This window comes from Diadema antillarum, unplaced genomic scaffold (assembly GCF_040938485.1).
Source record: "Diadema antillarum isolate AM-2024a unplaced genomic scaffold, OU_Dant_1.0 scf00000116, whole genome shotgun sequence".
NCBI classification, from domain to species: Eukaryota; Metazoa; Echinodermata; class Echinoidea; order Diadematoida; family Diadematidae; genus Diadema; species Diadema antillarum.
In genome coordinates this window covers 1,973,536-1,992,062 of record NW_027271005.1, presented here as the reverse complement: position 1 = coordinate 1,992,062, position 18,527 = coordinate 1,973,536, and the positions used below count along the sequence as shown (strand labels likewise).

Sequence of the window (18,527 nt, the reverse complement as noted above, 5' to 3'; positions counted from 1 at the left end):
TCATTGTTATATTGGCATAATTTTCAGTGGGTTGTGTTTTTATAGTTTGTCCTCTACATACATGAGAATGTAATTTCATTTGTATTAAAACTGGACTGTGCTAGGCAGAATTGACTGATGCGGCATTCCCTGTATACACAACATATAAATGTATACTACATGTGGCAGGTGAATATTCTGTTATTTCTGATCACATGCTAGGGTAGATATGAAAATCAGAAAGTAAACTATTCATTGGAATTGGAATATACCTTTATCGTTTCTCTATATATTCAAGATGTCTTCCACTGAACTGGAAATTCTGTTTGTCATGTAATGTCCTATTTGGACCTTGAATAAAGTGTTAAAATGTTCAGTATGTGTATTCAGTATACATGTATATGCTTTTTTAGTGAGCGAGGATGTGTGAGTGCATGTGTGTGTGCGTTTGTGTTTGTGTATTAATCGTATTGCAGGTCTGCAATTATACACTCCACAACAACACCTACTCACTAATTAATTATGGTCGAATACACTGTATAGAAAAACGAGACATCAGGCACTCCGGGCGTACATTGTAGATTGGATGGTTTCATTGGATGCTCTGCATCGAGGTGAGTTGTCTGAGCAAGTCGCTCATGATGAAATTGTAACACACTCTGTCTTTTCACACAAAGAGCAATTGGTATTTATGCATGTACAGGAGGTGACTCACCTCTCTGGTATCAGACAGTGAAACAAGTGGTCAGTGTTGACAAGCTGTTTTGAGATTACTTATGGAACGGCCCTTATATAGTATGAGATTGTACAGAGCTAACACGCCCAACGCCTTGTCCTTCAGGCGATAGATGGCATGGAATCCTGTGAACGGCCTGGTCCCACGTATGTGACAAATTGAAGCGGAGGCCTCCTTTCTTGTTGTATGCGGGTCTCTCCATTTGTACCCAGATGGTTCCTTATTTATCACCCCTTTTAAACCATTTGGATTATCTATCCAAAATGATCGCCTGAAAGAATGTTTGCTTGAGTTAATGTGTGTGTAGACTGTGTAGACTGCTGAGTCTGGGATACTACTAATATCAGAATGGCTTGGCCTTTGATCTTGATTCATGTGAGCTTGCAGTGATTGTTAGTCTCCCCCACATACAACTTGTTGCAGTCCTCTGGGGAACATTGAATATAATAATCTCTTGATCCTGTCTCAGGGATCATACACATACCGGAAAGGCCATTCCATCAACAGGAGTCCTTTGTCAAAAGAAGCCAATTAATAATTGGTGTAATGTCGCTACAGGCGAGTTTATTTCCTTTTTTTTTAAATTCAAATATTATTGATCATGTACTTCAACTGAATGAATGAGAAAAATTTGCATTTTCTCTCTCTCTCTCCCTATATATATATATATATAATATATATATATATATATATGTATATATACATACATACACACACACACACACACAACACACACACCTATCATTATTTTTATGTGACTCTACATTGTATAACACTTGAGAAGCCAGCTTAAAGAGATACTACATGCTTACTACATGTAAAGGAGACCATAGGCCCTATGTGTCTCCTTTTCATTTTCAACTGTTTATTATATCCCATTCAATCCATGCTTTACAGCTAACACAGTTTCCATAGTTTCACCGTAAAGCTGTATCCAGAGTTGTTATGTATGTATGTATGTATAATATATATATATATATATATATATATATATATACACATAATTATACATTTATATTATATATATATAGAGAGAGAGAAAGAGAGAGAGTGCGAGAAGAAGAGCATTCATGGACGTAGCTAGTGATCAATGTGTTGTGTTGATCAGCTATGTCCACGAATGCTCTTCTTCTCGCATTGTTATACATGAAGAGTTTGTTTGCAAATTCCGATAAGTCCATATTTGCCAAATGGAGATATTTGCCATTAAAGGTCAAGAAAAATAGAATAATAAGAACATTTTTGCTTCTTTTGACCATAACTTCAAAAATATACCTTTATATGTAGTGACCAATATATCATTTAAAAGGTATTATTTTGTACTTTATGACAGAGATCGTACTTCAAAATCTTCAAAAATGGACTTATCGGTTTTTGCAAACAAACCCTTCATATATATATATATATATATATATATATATATATATATATATCGTTTGTTTGCAAAAACAGATAAGTCCATATTTGCCAAATGGAGATATTTTCGATTAAAGGTCAAGAAAAATAAAGAGAATAATGAGAAAATTTTAGCTTCTTTTGACCATTACTTCAAAAATATACCTTTATATGTAGTGACCAATATATCATTTAAAAGGTATTATTTTGTACTATATGACAGAGATCGTACTTCAAAATCTTCAAAAATGGACTTATCGGTTTTTGCAAACAAACCCTTCATATATATATATATATATATATATATATATATATATATATATATTATTTTCGCTTTATCTAAACAACTTTTTGTCATTGTCTCGGAGTTACCCTGGCCTGGATTCTCTTTCGTCAGCTATGAATGAAACTTGTTTTACTGAAGAAGACAATATGTTTTTATCAATTCACATAACTATACGCAGATGATACAACTTTGTTGGCTGAAAATACATAAATACCATTAATACTACTATAAGACTAAGTTAATTATTTTTCCTTGGGAAAGTTAGAACAGCTCCCATAAACCATCCATTTTGAGGATGGTGAAAATAGTGTCTGCGATTATTTATGTCTACTAAGGAAAAATGTTCAATTATGATAATTGAAAGCTATAAGCTATGATATGAAAGCTATAAACAAACAAGTATCCCAAGCCTTAAGAGCATTGTTCTTGATGAAGAGGTAATATTTTACCTCTTGTTCTTCCGACTGATGTAAGACTAAGAGCTATTCGAATATTCTTTTTTTTTTATCATGCCCATATTGCTCTACAGCAGAGAAACTTGGGGTTTTGAAGATCGACCTCACCCAAATTGAAACTTTCTTTTGTGGATATTGTAAGGAACTGCTTGGATTGCAAAAACTCACTTCAAGTTGCTTAGTTAATGGTGAAATGGGTAAATATAAGTTTGAAAAGCCTGTGACCCTTCGGATACTACTGTTTCGGTTTAGGCTTGTTCACGTCAGTAGTATTTCAAAGGTAGCACATTATATTAATTTCCAATAATTATGTTTTATCTGTGAGGTAAGAAAATTCAATGTAGTGGGTCATTAGAATGAAAAAGATACTTGACAACCTAGGTCTCATGAAAACTTGGAACAACTGGGCATCAAATCTCAATCTAGCTGGCTTCAAAAGTTTAGTTAGCACCAAATTAAACGACATAAACAAGAGTGGCATATTGTAATGATGTAGAATGAATTTTTTAGTGTTGACTATCGAATTTTCAAGTACCGGTAGGAGATCTATTGAGAAATTTTTCCAGCATTTGAATGATTCACAGATGAATATTTTTATGGAAATTCTGTTGCGCTAATCACAAATATTATTGCTAATGTTGGTTCAAAAGATAAAGTAATCAAATTCCTAGAAATGAAAGATTCTGTACCCATTGCAATGAGGATAAGATTGTTGATGAATTTCATTATGATTTTATACCTTGACAATTTTCAATGCAGCCTCTTTAATGAACAGCAAAAGAAATGCTTTAAAAAAAAGTATTACTGAAAATACCCCCAATACAATGAAGATGGATCAAGTGAAGAGTTTGTTCGCAAAAACCGATAAGTCCATATTTGCCAAATGGAGATATTTGCGATTAAAGGTCAAGAAAAATAGAGAGAATAATAAGAAAATTTTTGCTTCTTTTGACCATAACTTCAAAAATGTACCTTTTTATGTAGTGACCAATATAGGCTTTAAAAAGTATTATTTTGCACTTTATGACAGAGACCGTACTTAAAAATCTTCAAATATGGACTTATCGGTTTTTGCGAAGAAACTCTTCAATTATTAAATGGTGAAAAGAAAAAATTTCTTTCTGATTTAACCAAGTTTTGTGGTTATATTATAAAGACACATGTTTAGTAGATTATCTATTTCGTCCTTTTACTTATAGTTACTACATAAACTTTTGATAGGCTGTGCCTTCTTTACAATGAATTAGTAACCTAATTGTTTATCTTTTTCACTCCCCCTCTTTCTCTCTCGATTTCTCTTTCCTTTGTTTTTCGTTCATGATATCGCGTATAAAATTTATTGCTGTACATAATTTTTTTCCCCCATCAATTGTATTGGCATAACGATATAAATGTGAATTCTCAATGTATTGTGTATCGAATATATAAGCAGAAGTTAGTGTTTGAAGATTATTTGGTGCACCTTAATCCATGTGATAGGATTTTTTTTTGTAGATTTCGATGTTTAAAATAATAATAAGCTCCCTATAGTGACTGGAAGGTATGCAAATATTCCTCGAGAGGATCGAATATGTGAATGTTGCTTCCTGAATCAGATCGGGGATGAATTTCATTATTTGTTTCAGTGTCCAATATTTGAAAATGATCGTAAATAAGCCATGAAGAATTTTTTTGGAAACGACCTAATGTATATAAAATGGATCTTTTATTTAACCACTCTACGCAAACAGTGATATTGAAATTAGTAAAGATTTGTAAGGTAATTGTAGATTATTTTGATAAACTTTGAAAAGATTTCCTTGTGTGTGACGATGATTATTAGCTTACATGTATTGCAGGCACAGTGCCTGTTATAGAAAGTAGATACCGGTAGTCTGATGTATTCGTATATTCATCTCTATTCCATGTACATGTATATATCTTCATTGCATGTTTTAGTATGTCATGTAGATTGTTATTCTTGCCAGTTTGTATCTTACATTATTTATTTTTGCTCACATTCCCCAGGAGGGTGATTGAGTTAATAAACTAAACTAAACTAAACTAAACTAAACTAAACTAAACTAAACTAAACTCTTGATTACTCTCCTATAGATAGTTCAGTAATTTGAAACTCGGTTTATACTGTTGAATTGATAATGTGAAATATGTTTTTACATTGGACTCTGATACCCAAAACATGTTTGTTTGTTTTGTTTTTTTGTTTTTTTAGTGTGTCTTCCCACCTTTTTGATTGCGTATAAACTTTCAAACTTTCAATAACTCACTACCAGACTCTCTATTATGAAATACGTGACAGCGCCACCTTCAGTTGAAACTCTATCGAGACGAAAGTTTTTGGACCCCTCTGCTTTGCATGCTTGTCATCATCACGGGTCATCACGCAGGCTATCGCCTAAGCATCAAGTGCAACTCCTCTCATATCAGAGCCTATCCAGTGGCCGAGCCGCGCCGCTCCGACTCGCCTGCGAGCTGGGCCCCAAACAAGCTACTTCGAATTCAGTCGAGCCCGTTGTGAGACGTGCATTGAACATTGTGGTGGTTTGTTATGGTTGCGGTGGTAGCATGATCCAGGTTTCTTCACAGGTGTGGTATCATACTGTAGATTAATTGCTTGGTAGCGTGGCTAATCCTGACGCTTTGCTATGTTTTTAGCAAAGCGTCAGGAAACGGGACAAACGCATTTGGCAAGTTTAATGTCGAGAAAATTATGATGTGTTGATTAACACTTGACACTGTTTTGTCACTTGCATGCATTGACCATCAGTTAGTACGATAGTTGTTGGCACATTCTAATCTATTAAATTACCATTAATGTTAGGGCCTATCAAACGCTTTAAATAGGTTCTACTGTAAGCAAGCCTGACTGTAGTGTAAGGTTATGGGGGGAAATTCACAAGAACAGACAGTCTTACATACAGTAGTCTAGTAAGAGCTTTCATTGGCATAACCCCGTCGCGGGGCGCTGTAACACAGTACACGGTACGTATTTGTCCGTATGGGGTCGCTGCTGCGGTTATCATTGGCAATGCCAATACAATGGTGCATGCAGATTCAATTAAATTTTATGTTAACGTTAGACGTTTGTCAATTTTTTAACCTTTTATTTATTTTTTTTTTTTTCTCCAAAACTGGTATAGAGTAACCCCATAAGGCAAGGGCCATGGTTTCTCATTTCTGGTATAGTCAGGTATCCTATTACCGAACGGTATCCTATTACCGAACGCGTACTTTGTCAATGGAGCGCGTACAACAACTCGAATACGCATTCATTGCACTACGCGCTGTTATCTCACAGGGGAAGCCAGTGCCGAAAATTGCTAAACTGCAGCAAAAAACAAAACAAAACGTAATTTACCTCAAATTTACGTAATAATTGCTAAAATTTCGATGTTCGTTGTCCTGCGTTAATAAACATTGACCGAAAATGCAATGTACAATTTTCCCCATACAGAGGGCGCACGTTCGGTAATACAATACGATTTGCGTCGGTAAAAAGAGACAATTTTTGTGGAAGGGTTATTTGAAATACGGATTTTTTCTAGAAGTTGGCTTATTTTTCAAGTATCTTCGTTACAGCTAAAGTCATCAGCATTTCAATTATCTATAAGGATATTTTTGGCTGAATTATTGCATAATGTTGCCCGTTTGGAGCAATAAAACAAAAATCGTTCGGTAACAGGATACACCTCCATACTAGCTAGCTGCTAGCTGTGCCTGTCTGTGGTAGCTGTGTAGGTTTAATAATAGTTAGGCCCTAAGCCTAAAAGTTAGATTTGATTCTAAGCCCGACCAAACGCTATTTATACGGTGACTGGGCTGTGTATAGATTTGATATGATTGTGTAACCATGTTACTACTTATTGTTAGAAACACATTTCTACTGTACGCTTGGCTGCTTGTTAATTCAATTTTGTCCAGCTGTGTCTGTACTCACTGTAGTGTCAGAGAGCATGCTAAAAGTATCAAACCATATTGTCAAGTTTTGGTGGAATTTGAAAGTCAAATAGACTACATCTGTAGGTTATTTTGTTAGGGATGAAAAAAAAAAGTGTAAAGTGAGGAATGTTCGTGTGCATTTTAATTTTGCGAATTTTGTGAGTGCCAACAGTCGCGAAATTAAAATTCACGCAAAAGTTCTTGCCTACACAATATGCATGGCCATTGGATGCCAGTGGCATTTCGCAAAAATTTCTTACTATGAGATGAAGGGCAGTCGGCACCAATTTGCCAAATTTTCATGCAGTGAATATACAGTATGTGAGCCTGTATCACAAAACAAAAAGTCGCACTCCTTGATTTTTATGTGAGGACTCAAGAAAGGTGAAATGGGTCAGCTTTCCCAATCTTGAGTTTTTCATATTTTCTGAAAGAGCTATCTTTCTGCTACATTGTTTTTTTTTTTTAGTTTGGGATTGTAACACGAATAGGAAAGTGTGTTTTCCACAGTTTTTCTACAACCCCTTTTTTGAGGAGAGTAGAATGATTATGTATGTATTTAGAGGCCCCTTTACATTTCTTGAAATCCTTTGTACACTCTTCACTTTCAAGTCTAATAACTTCTGAAAGGATAATGCTAACTGCTTTGAAAGGTGGCATGAATTATGTACAGAATGTGTTAATAGAGCTTGCTAAATTTCAGCATAATCTGATAATCCCTTCATTGTTGATCCGGTGGTTGACATCCTGTGTTTTGTCCCTTTCATCGCACATCTTACTTGGCTTAGTGAAAGAGTAAGTGCTTGAATAGACCCTGTACTTCAGATCCTCTTTTCTCAGTTCACATTTTTCCAGAATGTGTGCTTTCTTTCCAGTATTTAGGTAGGTTAGGGGAGTCCATTTTAATTGAATTATACATCTTTAAAGCATAGAGTCTGCTCTTTCAGAATCTGTCCTTAACTAAAAATCTATAACTGGCGACTTTTTGTTGGTTTTGTGATGCAGGGTCACATATTGTGTTTTACAGTACAATTGTATGTGTACTGATGTGGTCCTGTCACTGCTGCTCATCATCATTTCGTCTGATTGGGCTAGTTGATAGTGAGTTGTGTCGGCGTAATATGGAGTGCATCAACTTTGCACAGAACGTTATTAACGATTGTAATGGATTTAGATAGTCTCTAATTAGCCGCTTACCAACAATACCGACCATGACTTGTGGACTACTGTATAGGGTCTACATTTTTTCCAATTTACTAGCTGATGTATCTGAATGTTAGACTTTATTTTCTCCTTGTTTTCATTGTCATTTTTTTTTAATCAGGGCTGTTACAATTGATAAATAAGATTATTTATAATTTCATGCCAGAATTTAGACTTCATTTCTTTAATTGTGTCAAGTACATTTGTGTGGGTTTATCATGACATTTTTATTGACAAATTACGAAAGGGAATAGGTGTATATCTACCATAGTTTATTTTTCAGCTAGTCTACTTACTGTGTTAAAGCATTTTGTCTCTAAAAACAAACAACAAATTGTATGAAAATACATTTTGTTCTAATGTAATACTATGCACTGTAGGTTACATTGTTCAATGGTAATTTATGACTAAAATGTGACAGACCTACATAGTGTACATTCTGTACATTGTAGTTATCATACAGCAGAATTTTGATTGCTTGTATGTTTGCCTTTATTTCCGAATCACATCAAAAAATCAGTGAAGGGTCTGTCACGCTTAGTCCCTTTTTCAGGTGAACTATGAGGGATCATTATTATTGCTCACACCCCAAACTCTGTCAATTAACTGTCTAAAGGAGGAATTACATAGTGTAGTTCCTGCCAAGGTCTCTTCCTAACCTTTTTCCACTGTTTTGTTGACATAACCCGTTCCGTACTGAATTCTTAAATCCCCATAGAATCAATACACAGACCGCCAGGTTCCCGTAAGGAGTGGATTAAGCTCATCCTATTCTACTGCAAAACTTTGCGCATGAAGTTTGCTGAACGTCATTTTTATTATTATTATTTTTTTTACAAATGTCTCTGTTCCATGTTTCTTTTCATGTCAAATGTTATAAAGCTCATCCTATTATACTGCAAGACTGTGTACATGAAGTTTGCTGAACATTATTACATTTGTTCTTTTAAACAAAAAAAAGTTTTTGTCTGTGCCATGTTTCTTTTCATGTCAAATTTCTTTTTATAAATTTCTTTCATCTGGAACAGATACTATGAGAATGTGTTGATGTGGTACACCTTGAAGTGCCTGTTGGAGTCATCCCATGTATTGAAGGGCAGATTGTACTCTGAATGACATCAGTGATGGATCACTACAACACTGACATCCAAACTCCTCTCTTTGGTGAAACGCAGACATGGGTGAGAAATTTGCTTCGTAGGGCCTATACGAAGAACTACTGTCAAACCTGTCTATAGCGGCCACCCAAGGGAGACAAAAAAGTGGCCGTTATAGACAGGTGGCCACTATAGACAGGTTATCCAACTTTGTGTGCATTGCCTACATGTACGTATATCAGCGTTGTATACCTATGAGTATGGTACATATATATGTACATGTATGTGCGTACATATGCACACTCATGTTTCATGCATTGAATTATGCCGGTGTTTATGAAATTGTTAAGCACAGTGGCATGTGTACAGTTGTGAAGAAAGCACAAAAGGGGATGGCTAGTAACTGATCAGTGGGAATCAGCGGGAGTGCTGGGGGATGATTGTTCCAATCCTTGTGGGATTCATTTAAGTGTACATTATCTATCTATTGTTGTGTGAAAATTATTTGCTTCAGAATAGTCTCATATTCAAGTAATGTGCAGTTTAATATTTCCAGGTTAGCATGCCTGTACAGTGATGGGGCGATCGTTAACGGCCCGTTACAGTACATGCTAACCTGGAAACATTAAACTGCACATTACTTGAATATGAGACCATTCTGAAGCAAATAATTTTCACACAACAATAGATATATAATGTAGTCTGAAATGAATCCCACAAGGATTGGAACGATCATCATCCAGCATTCCCACTGATTCCCACTGATCAGTTACTAGCCATCCCCTTTAACACTAGTGCATTATTATGACTGAATGAGTGATGAATGCAGCAGTGGCGATCACTGAACGTTGCCAAGAAATGACTGGCACAGCTACAAAGCAGAAAAACAAGCTGAGTTATTGGCTCCATCGGGTCTGTGGCCGCTATAGACAGGGTGAAATCTACCGCGCGAAACAAAAATTGTGGCAATTTACTCATCATAGGGCCTTCATGTTTGTATGTGCCCAGAAGACTTGATGTAATAGAATTTCTAGCAGGCAATGATTAGCAGACCCTTCCACTCCTGTGTAGAATGAAGGAATCCAAGAAAGTTTGTCATTAGAGATGATCACAACTTTCTCTCTCCCCTCCCTGCCTCCTCCCTGTCTCTTAAGACAAGATGTTTACACCCACTGACCGACAAATAAACTCCCCTCCTCTTTGTCAGCTTACATCACATTTACAAATTCTGGATTCAAAATACTTTGTATTTGACACGTAATATGCACTAACGAGGGGGCTCTCTCGCCTGCCGGTACAGCTTAATGTGTCATGACCATCTGTAAGTCCTAAAATGTTCATGAGTGTATTTGTAGCAACCAAGGGCAATATTAGTTAGTTAAACAGAAGCTACAAATATCTTTTCATTTTGTTGTACATGTTATTGAATTAGATTTTTTTCTGCTTCCCTCTCTCCACCCAACTGCAGGAACGTGTAGTAAATCTCGCCATTGGCATCATCTCCATGGTCATAGTAACGGTAAGTGTGTATCCAGTTGACTACCCAATGCCATGTCATGGGTCAAGTTGAAAATAATTGTGTGTGTGAGTTCAAACTACATCACCTTTGATATGTGCACGTCTTTATGCCTCCGACCCAAATGATAACAGAGGCATTATGTTCGGGGGTCAAGAAATCCAATTCTCGATAAATAGTTGATAAGAACATTTTCTTGGTACCTGGCTCACAAAGTACATGTATGCTGTGTGATGTGTAGCAGCATTGAGTAGCTTTTAGGCAAAAAAACTCAAGGTGAGAGGTCAAGAGTTGCTGAGCATCTGGTAAAAATTGCAGGTTTAGAAATCACAACTTCCATAAGGAATGTCATGATTTGGTTGGAAGGGTAGAAATGTATTTATAGACAATAATTCACCTGAAACAGTGGTGAAAAAGTTAAGATTGAAGTAAACATTCAAATTTCAAGCCATTACTTCAGTGAGGAATTTAAATAGCCACGTCAGTAATGGAAAGAAGCAGTGAGCATCGTATTTCGTGCATGAAAACTCTTCTTTTTGATGCTAACATTTGCAGACCATGTGCAAGATGAACATGTTTTTGTTTTTATGAATAGTAGTGTCAAGAAGCAGTTGCTTCCTCTGGGGGTCAGTTATTTACATCTTGCTCAGAAGCAAAGCAGTGAAAGGCTACTGTTGCCTTGATATTTGTAGTGTATCTCCAGTGTATTCATGATAGCATGCTAGATTTAAATGCCTAAAGATAAAATTGAATATCTGCAGGTTTTCAGACGTATTTTCTGCATGTCTAAAATATTATTTTTTGCGGTAAACTGAGTGCTTAGAAACACCCGTATTAATCCCCAAGATAAATGTATTGTATTATTAATTATTATTATATCAAAAGCAGGACAATTTGACACCACTGTATGGATTTGCATACCTGTTATTGATTACAGTTTTTAACTATACATTTACATGTTCAATGTTCTATTTTTTGGTTTATAATGCAATGAAAGTAGCCCCCAGTTCTTATCCATCATATTCATCTCTCATATTTGTGTAAATTGAGACAATTCTGTTGAGTTTATGAAGAAAAGTCTTATTTTAAGTCACCTGTGTAATATTTTTTTTTTCTTTTCACAACAGTCTGAATAACTCACTGATACATTGGGGATGATAAAATGATGGGCTTAAAGGGGACATTTATCCTGACATTACATGACTGAATGCAGAAAATATTGGGAGAAAAAAAAACCAACCAAATGAAGTTGTAGGAAAATAGGACAATCCATTTAGCAGCTATGAATTTCATAAATCTTTGTGTTGCCCAGGCTTAAATGAGAATACCATAACTGTTCATGATGATGACATCACTGCAGGACAAAGATGTAAGGAAAATATAAAGTGGATTCAATAAACTTACTATCTTATGAAAAGTACACATTCGGTTGACTTGTACTAACATACAAGTACGTTGAGGGTAATATCCCCTGCTTTCAGAAGGAGCCATGTCAGGTATTCTTACATTATGCTAGAAAAATGGAAAAACAAATAACTCCAGCAAAAAAACAAAAACAATTTTCAGGTCTGCAGGAAAATAAACTGTGGTGGGAGATGTGATACTGGGGATGTGATACATGGTTTTAAGTGTCATGGCCCATAATGCAAGCCATGGCCCATAATGCAAGCCATGGCCCATAATGCAAGTCATGGATCTAACATTCTGAGCAATATGTGATGTCTTGTACAGTCTAGGCAGTCAATTGCATCTTTAACACATACACTGCAGTACTGGTATTTCTTCTTTGGATAAGCACTCAACACTGTGAATCACTTGCTTTCTTCAACCAGATCACTTTCATCAGTGCTCTAGTCTTCCCAAGCTGGCCGCCACTACCTGTTAACATTCTCTTTGCATGCTGTATCATCTTCGTGTGTGCTGGAAATATTGCACTGGTGAGTCCATGCTTTTTATGTCATTCCTACAAAGCAACATGTTATATACTTAGTAAAGTAAACAGCACAAATTCAATGTAAATTAACAAACTTGGACCTTGGATAATTGTACAGAATCAAAGAGGAAATTCACCCCAAGCGCATGGAGAATGTAATGAGACAACAAATTGTTGTCTCATTACATTCTCAAAAGATTAAATTAATTTGTCACTCTGCCTCAATGACTTGGTCAATGTATTGCTACAAAACAACCTTTTGCTGTTTTGTAGCAATACACAGGGGCAGCATGACTGTGTTTTCATCTACTCTCTCTCTCTCTCTCTCTCTTGAGAGAGAGAGAGAGAGAGAGTAGATGAACAGATTAGAAATACATAGAAGGCAAAGTTCAACCTGTAGAGAAAAACAGAGGCTGAAAATGGAGGTGGGGGATGGATCAAGAAACAATAAATAAGAGATTACTAAAGAATCATCACAGAGTCATCACTAGAAAGGAATTTGCTGTTTATGAGTTTCTTTCATGTTTCCCACAGATATACTGGTACAGGCAGGGAGATGTGGACCCCAAATTTCGCCTGCTGATATACTACAACACATTCTGCATCATCGTTTTGTGTGTCACAGCCAACCTGTACGTGCATGAAGTGGGCTAAATCTGACGCGAGCCTCTTCGCCTGCAATCTGCAAGTATGGACTGCAAGGAAGGTACCACAGTAGTAGCCAATGAATGGAGATTAGACCAAACTTTTGGAAGACCTTTTTGAGGGTTGATGTTGGATGCTGCATGTATCAGATTACCAAAGCAATCAATGACCACGATCAAACTGAAATCACCTGAATGCTTCCAGTTCTCAAGCTGCAAAGTGATGGGAATCATTTTGTGTAATGTTTTTAGTGAGGATACCCAGGAAGTTTTATCTCATGTAGTAGCATTGTGGCAGTATTAAACAAGGCCACAATGTATGTTTAGTTCTGACTGATTGCAAGTTGAAACACAATTTACTCAACAGAGGCTTTGTGTATTAGAGCAGCATCAGTCAACTCAACACAAAGACTTTGAAGACTTGAATATTTATATATATATATATATTTGTTTTCTTTTTCTTCTTCTTTTTTTCCCCCTTCTTCTTCAGCTGGGCCTATAAACAGCACTAATGTGAAAAAAATCAGCATTTTGATCGTGATGATGTTAAAGAGATAGTAATATGTTTGTACAGAATCCCTCCAAATTGATACCAGATTTTCTTTCCTTTTTTTTTTCTTTTTGTTTTGCATGGCTTTTGATACATTAATATGTAAATGCACAAAATGTCAACCTCAAATTCCTGCTAGCTGTAGATCCATAAGATGCACCAAGTTTTGAGACTGAAATAGAATATTAATTGTCCAAATAGAAATCAAGAAAGATTCTGTGACATATGAGGAGTTATTTATTTACTGTCATGTCGTGGCATATTACAGCATAAGCAAATACATTTTGTCCGTGCTAAGTATTAATAAGTCTGAAATTTGATAACTTTCTTGAAAAAAAAAATGATTATGTATCGTGCAGCGTTGGAGTTATATGTACATGTAAATAAACAAAAACAAAAGCAAAAAAAAAAATGAATAATAGTTTGTGCAGAAAGAAAATTACTTCAATATCATAGATTTCAATGACTGGCGGTATTTTTTTTTTTTATTCTGTTAGAACGTTGTTCTCCACCATTGCTTTATAGACTGAAAAACAAAGTTATCCACCTGAAATGCCAAGATTCGTACTTCATTTGTTGTATCATTTCATAATCACTGTGGAGTATGAACTTTTCATCCCAGTGTAGGAGGTTTGATTTTTTTGCTGACAAATTGTTCCACTGTTGGCTGTGTTTGGTGGACTCTTGATGTACAGAAATGCATATCAAATGGCTATGCAGATGAAGTTGTCTTTTGATGATAACATGACTTCTGACTTGACCTACCCTCTATCCTATTTTTCCCCCACCATTTGTACAGTTGTATTAAGGAAATTTGCTTGTGCAAAATATTGAGTAGATTTCTTTTGTAAGGGATAAAGGTGAATAAGATACCAATGCTGCTGTCGATACATTTATCAGAAAATATTACACAATGGTTTGCGAGAGTAATACCCCCTGCATATGTAGTGCATTGCTATTAAGAGTTAGCACATTTGGAAACCTTACTGCTGTGTTTACTAGTATAATGAATCACTGATATCCTACTACTGTAAAAGTGGTTTCTTTCGCGTTGGTTTTATTTTCGCACTTTTCGCGCTTTGAAGTTGAACCGCGAATTTAACATCACGCGAAAATGTTTTGAACTCGTCGTTTGTACAACGCTATCATTACCGACCGCGAATTTAAACACACGCGAAAAAATCCGCACCGATGGAAACCGTGAAAGTTTCTGTACGCGAAAGAAACCACTTTTACAGTATGGAGCTCCATGATCATACCTAAGTATCACAGCAAATGTAGACAGAGAGTTACATGACTAAGGACATTTCATATGCAGCAAACACATGTAGCTCTTTGAACTATACTGTATTGGCACTTGACTTGATGACTATGTAATGGGCATATTAGACAACCCTACCTTGACACAAATGTCCCATCTGCAGAAGTTTTGATAACTTTCCCCCTGGTTTTTTATTCCCTCTGTCATGAACAGAAATTTATTCTTTTCACATGGCCCATTCCCTATAATAGATTGAAATTCCTGTACAGACCCTTCATGTTCCCATGGTCAGCAAGCAGCATGTTAATCCTTCACTTGAATGCAAAGTGTGAAAACAACCCACCTCATAAAAAATATAACATACTTTCATAAATGTCAAACTGATATAGCAGGGCTTTGAATGGTGGGATTGCTTAGTTCCTCTTCCCTAGTACAGGCAGTTTGGTTCATCAGTGCTGATTGAAAAGAAAACTAGCCACTGGATGTGCAAAGTAGTGTTGTGAGTACAGCGAGGGGTATATGCTAATTACTGTATGCTGAAAAGCAGCAATCAGTCATCGTATCTTTTGTACGGGTTATTTCCTACATGTGTTTTTGAGGGGGTGTGGGGATTTCCTTTGTTGTGTTTTGTATTGTGATGGTGGTGTTGTTGGTGCACCATAGAGAAGAGAAAGTATGTACCGTATATGAACCAAAATTACCCTTTCAGGATATGGATTCTTTCATTACACATGGCACAAGAGAAATCAAGCGTACCACTCAGAGTGGGATGCAAGTCCATTCACTGATATCACTCAGCACAATATTTTTGCGAATTGTGCATTTTAATTTGGCGAATCTTGCCTCTTGCAAAATTCACGAAATTGAATTGCGCGCAAACTTTTTAGGTTTTACCTTTCATCATGCTTGTACCCAGAAGCAAGAAAAAATTTCAGGTAGGTGTGTTCACTATTTTTTTTTTTTTTTTTTTTTTTTTTTGGGGGGGGGGGGGAGGCTTCCTGTATCTTAACCCTAAAAAGACTGGGCTATTTTGGTAGCTCGAAAGACTGGGGGGGGGGGGGGGGGGGGGGGGGGGGGGGGCCTAAAGGGCCCCCCCTTAAGATCTCGACCGCAGATCGCGCGATCGCCGCGGAAATTTGCACAATGGTAGTGTGCGATGTAATCTACAAGAATGTATATTTGAATTTTCCAAAATAGTCTTCCTTTATTTTATTTTGATTAATTATGCTAATTTATGCGAGAAATCAGACTCTTTGATCTAAATCAGTAAATAAAGCTCCAAAAGTGCTCATTTTTGGTCTAATCATTCTTTGTGGCATTTTTGGCAAATGCACTCGAAAAAAAATTCGGTATCAAAATCAATTTCTTATTTATTTTATTGTTTTATGAATTTCTTATGTATTTCTTTTTTTTGATCTTGTGTTTTTGTTGTTTTTTTAAGCAAAATTTGTGGCAGACACTTTTTTAAGCATGATACTCCTAAAACAAATTAATTTTAGCCATTGAGAGTAAAAATAAGCATATTTATATGAACCATGTGCAAAACTCAATTTGCATTGACTTTATACACAAAATCACATTTTTGAGCCATTTTCGGCCTCACGTGCATGTACAAAAAGTTATGTAACTTCAGAACCGTACCCTGGGGCGTCACAAATTTGGTGTCAAAATGTGCGCGAAACTCGAAAGAAAAAAGTCATAGAGCATCGCGGCGAGAGCATTGCGTGTTGCAGAGTAATCGCGTGAAATGTTGAGGGGGGGGGGGCCTTTTAGGCCCCCCCCCCCAGTCTTTTTAGGGTTAAAGCATACCTGAGTCATCCTAGGTTGTATGAGATTGTGTGTGTGTGTGTGTGTGTGTGTGCGTGCGTGCGTGTGTGTGTGTGTGAGTGAGATAACACTTTTTTTTTGTAGTTGCTATGATGATGCATGTATTTTGAGGAAATCTTTAGTGTGTACCAGGTATATTGTTTTTGTTCACTTTGTGCAATACCAGATTGTGATCTGGATCAGAACATTTATGTTAAGTTAATTTCCTGCAGATGTGCATATCATTTTAACATATGCTGTTTAGCAAATGTGTCCCTGTATCCATAATGTGAGATCTGATACTTCTAAAGACACCTTTCTTCATTATGAGGAAGTACACAAACTTTCAGACTGTACTTTCGATGGGTGATAACTGTGTTTAGTCATCATGGGTATCTGTTCGTAAGACACGCATGGAGCTTTCAAATGTAAATCGAGGTATGAAATGAGATTGCAACTCATAAAGTATGGTGAAGAAACAGTCACTGTCACTTGAAGCCACATTGTAAAAAGGATTCGGGATGTTTAGATAGGAGACTAAAGGGTGTCCAAATGATGACATGGAACAAACGGCATCAAGAACATTTGACATTGGCAGTCAATGCTTTTCATCTCATAGACAAATGAAAGTGGCCATGTGCACGTACTATGAAAGTATGGAGGCGTCTCGATTCCATATTCTCCGCCCAGATGGCAGGTTTACTAGAAGTCAGCAAATCAATCACCAGATGTTTGTGCGAGAGAGTTCATAGGATTTAGGGAGATTTGCACATATTTTCAAATATACTTCAGAGACAAAGTCTCATGTAGTTAGCAGTAATGTATATTAAAATCAGATAACAAGCATTATGATTCGATCTTTCCCTTGTGTATTATGTAATTGCACAGCTGCTCATTGTAGTCTAATACTATGGATGCACAATACTTTGTGTGTACTGCATGAATATGTCACACATGACATGGTTAGAAATAGAATGTACTGCTGGATTCTACGAGCTAAGACGTACACTGTGCCAGTATTGAATCTTTGATTTAGCACTGGGGTTTGGCAACATTCATGGTGTTTCAAGACAAGTAATCAATTGAATGCACAATCTGAGAAGTCATACATATCTGATGTGTTTTGCCCTAAGAGGGTAAGCTGTGTAAAGTTACTATTACTATATGTTAAGACACTATGTGAATGTCCTGTTTTTTTTTTGTTCTTTTAATCAGTGCTCCTAATTTTGTATAGCATCAATGGTTTGTAGTCTTTTCTTTCTGACCGCAGTATGACATTGCTTAGCTATAGCGTGTTCAAGACTGTACAGTTTCAAGATCATTATCTGTTTTCTCTTCATCGGAATTTATACTTAGGTTAAAACATGCAGCATTATTCCCTAGAGGAGAGGCTATTGTTGAAGTCACAATTCAAATGGCATTAACTTTAGAATTTACCACAGGGTAAGTCAAACAATGATAGGAAATAAGGAACCACGTACATACACTGCATATCAGTGGTAGAGTTTTCATAGAAATAGTGCCATGTATGTTAGATTAGCACTGATTGCGTATTGGTGGGTTGATTTTTATCATGATTAGCACTAGATGCTCTTGAAAACTTATTATGTTAGGTATACCTTTACTTTGTTTTGTGAAAATCCTGCATTTTGTGAAGCCTGTTTAATTAAATCCATTTGTTTATTTCACTGTGTCCACAGATAAACTGTATGCTTAACCACTCTTCT

The 18,527-nt window shown here is 36.3% G+C and overlaps 1 protein-coding gene across 1 annotated transcript; it reads left to right on the top strand.

Annotated features, from left to right (window-relative positions):
* The first annotated feature begins 5,340 nt into the window (after positions 1-5,340).
* On the top strand, positions 5,341-13,587 carry LOC139719886 (transmembrane protein 243-like). Its single transcript, XM_071631271.1, has 5 exons — positions 5,341-5,437; positions 9,022-9,174; positions 10,559-10,609; positions 12,439-12,543; positions 13,074-13,587. Exons 2-5 carry the CDS (start codon positions 9,106-9,108, stop codon positions 13,191-13,193), a joined length of 345 nt encoding a protein of 114 aa, XP_071487372.1. The 5' UTR covers positions 5,341-5,437; positions 9,022-9,105; the 3' UTR covers positions 13,194-13,587.
* The last annotated feature ends 4,940 nt before the right edge of the window (positions 13,588-18,527 follow it).

Excerpts from the sequence above, each read along its gene's own strand:
- LOC139719886 (XM_071631271.1), top strand. The coding sequence starts at position 9,106 with ATGACATCAGTGATGGATCACTACAACACTGACATCCAAACTCCTCTC. Across the intron at positions 9,175-10,558 it reads TTGGTGAAACGCAGACATGG|GAACGTGTAGTAAATCTCGC; the intron begins GTGAGAAATTTG and ends ACCCAACTGCAG. Across the intron at positions 10,610-12,438 it reads TCTCCATGGTCATAGTAACG|ATCACTTTCATCAGTGCTCT; the intron begins GTAAGTGTGTAT and ends TTCTTCAACCAG.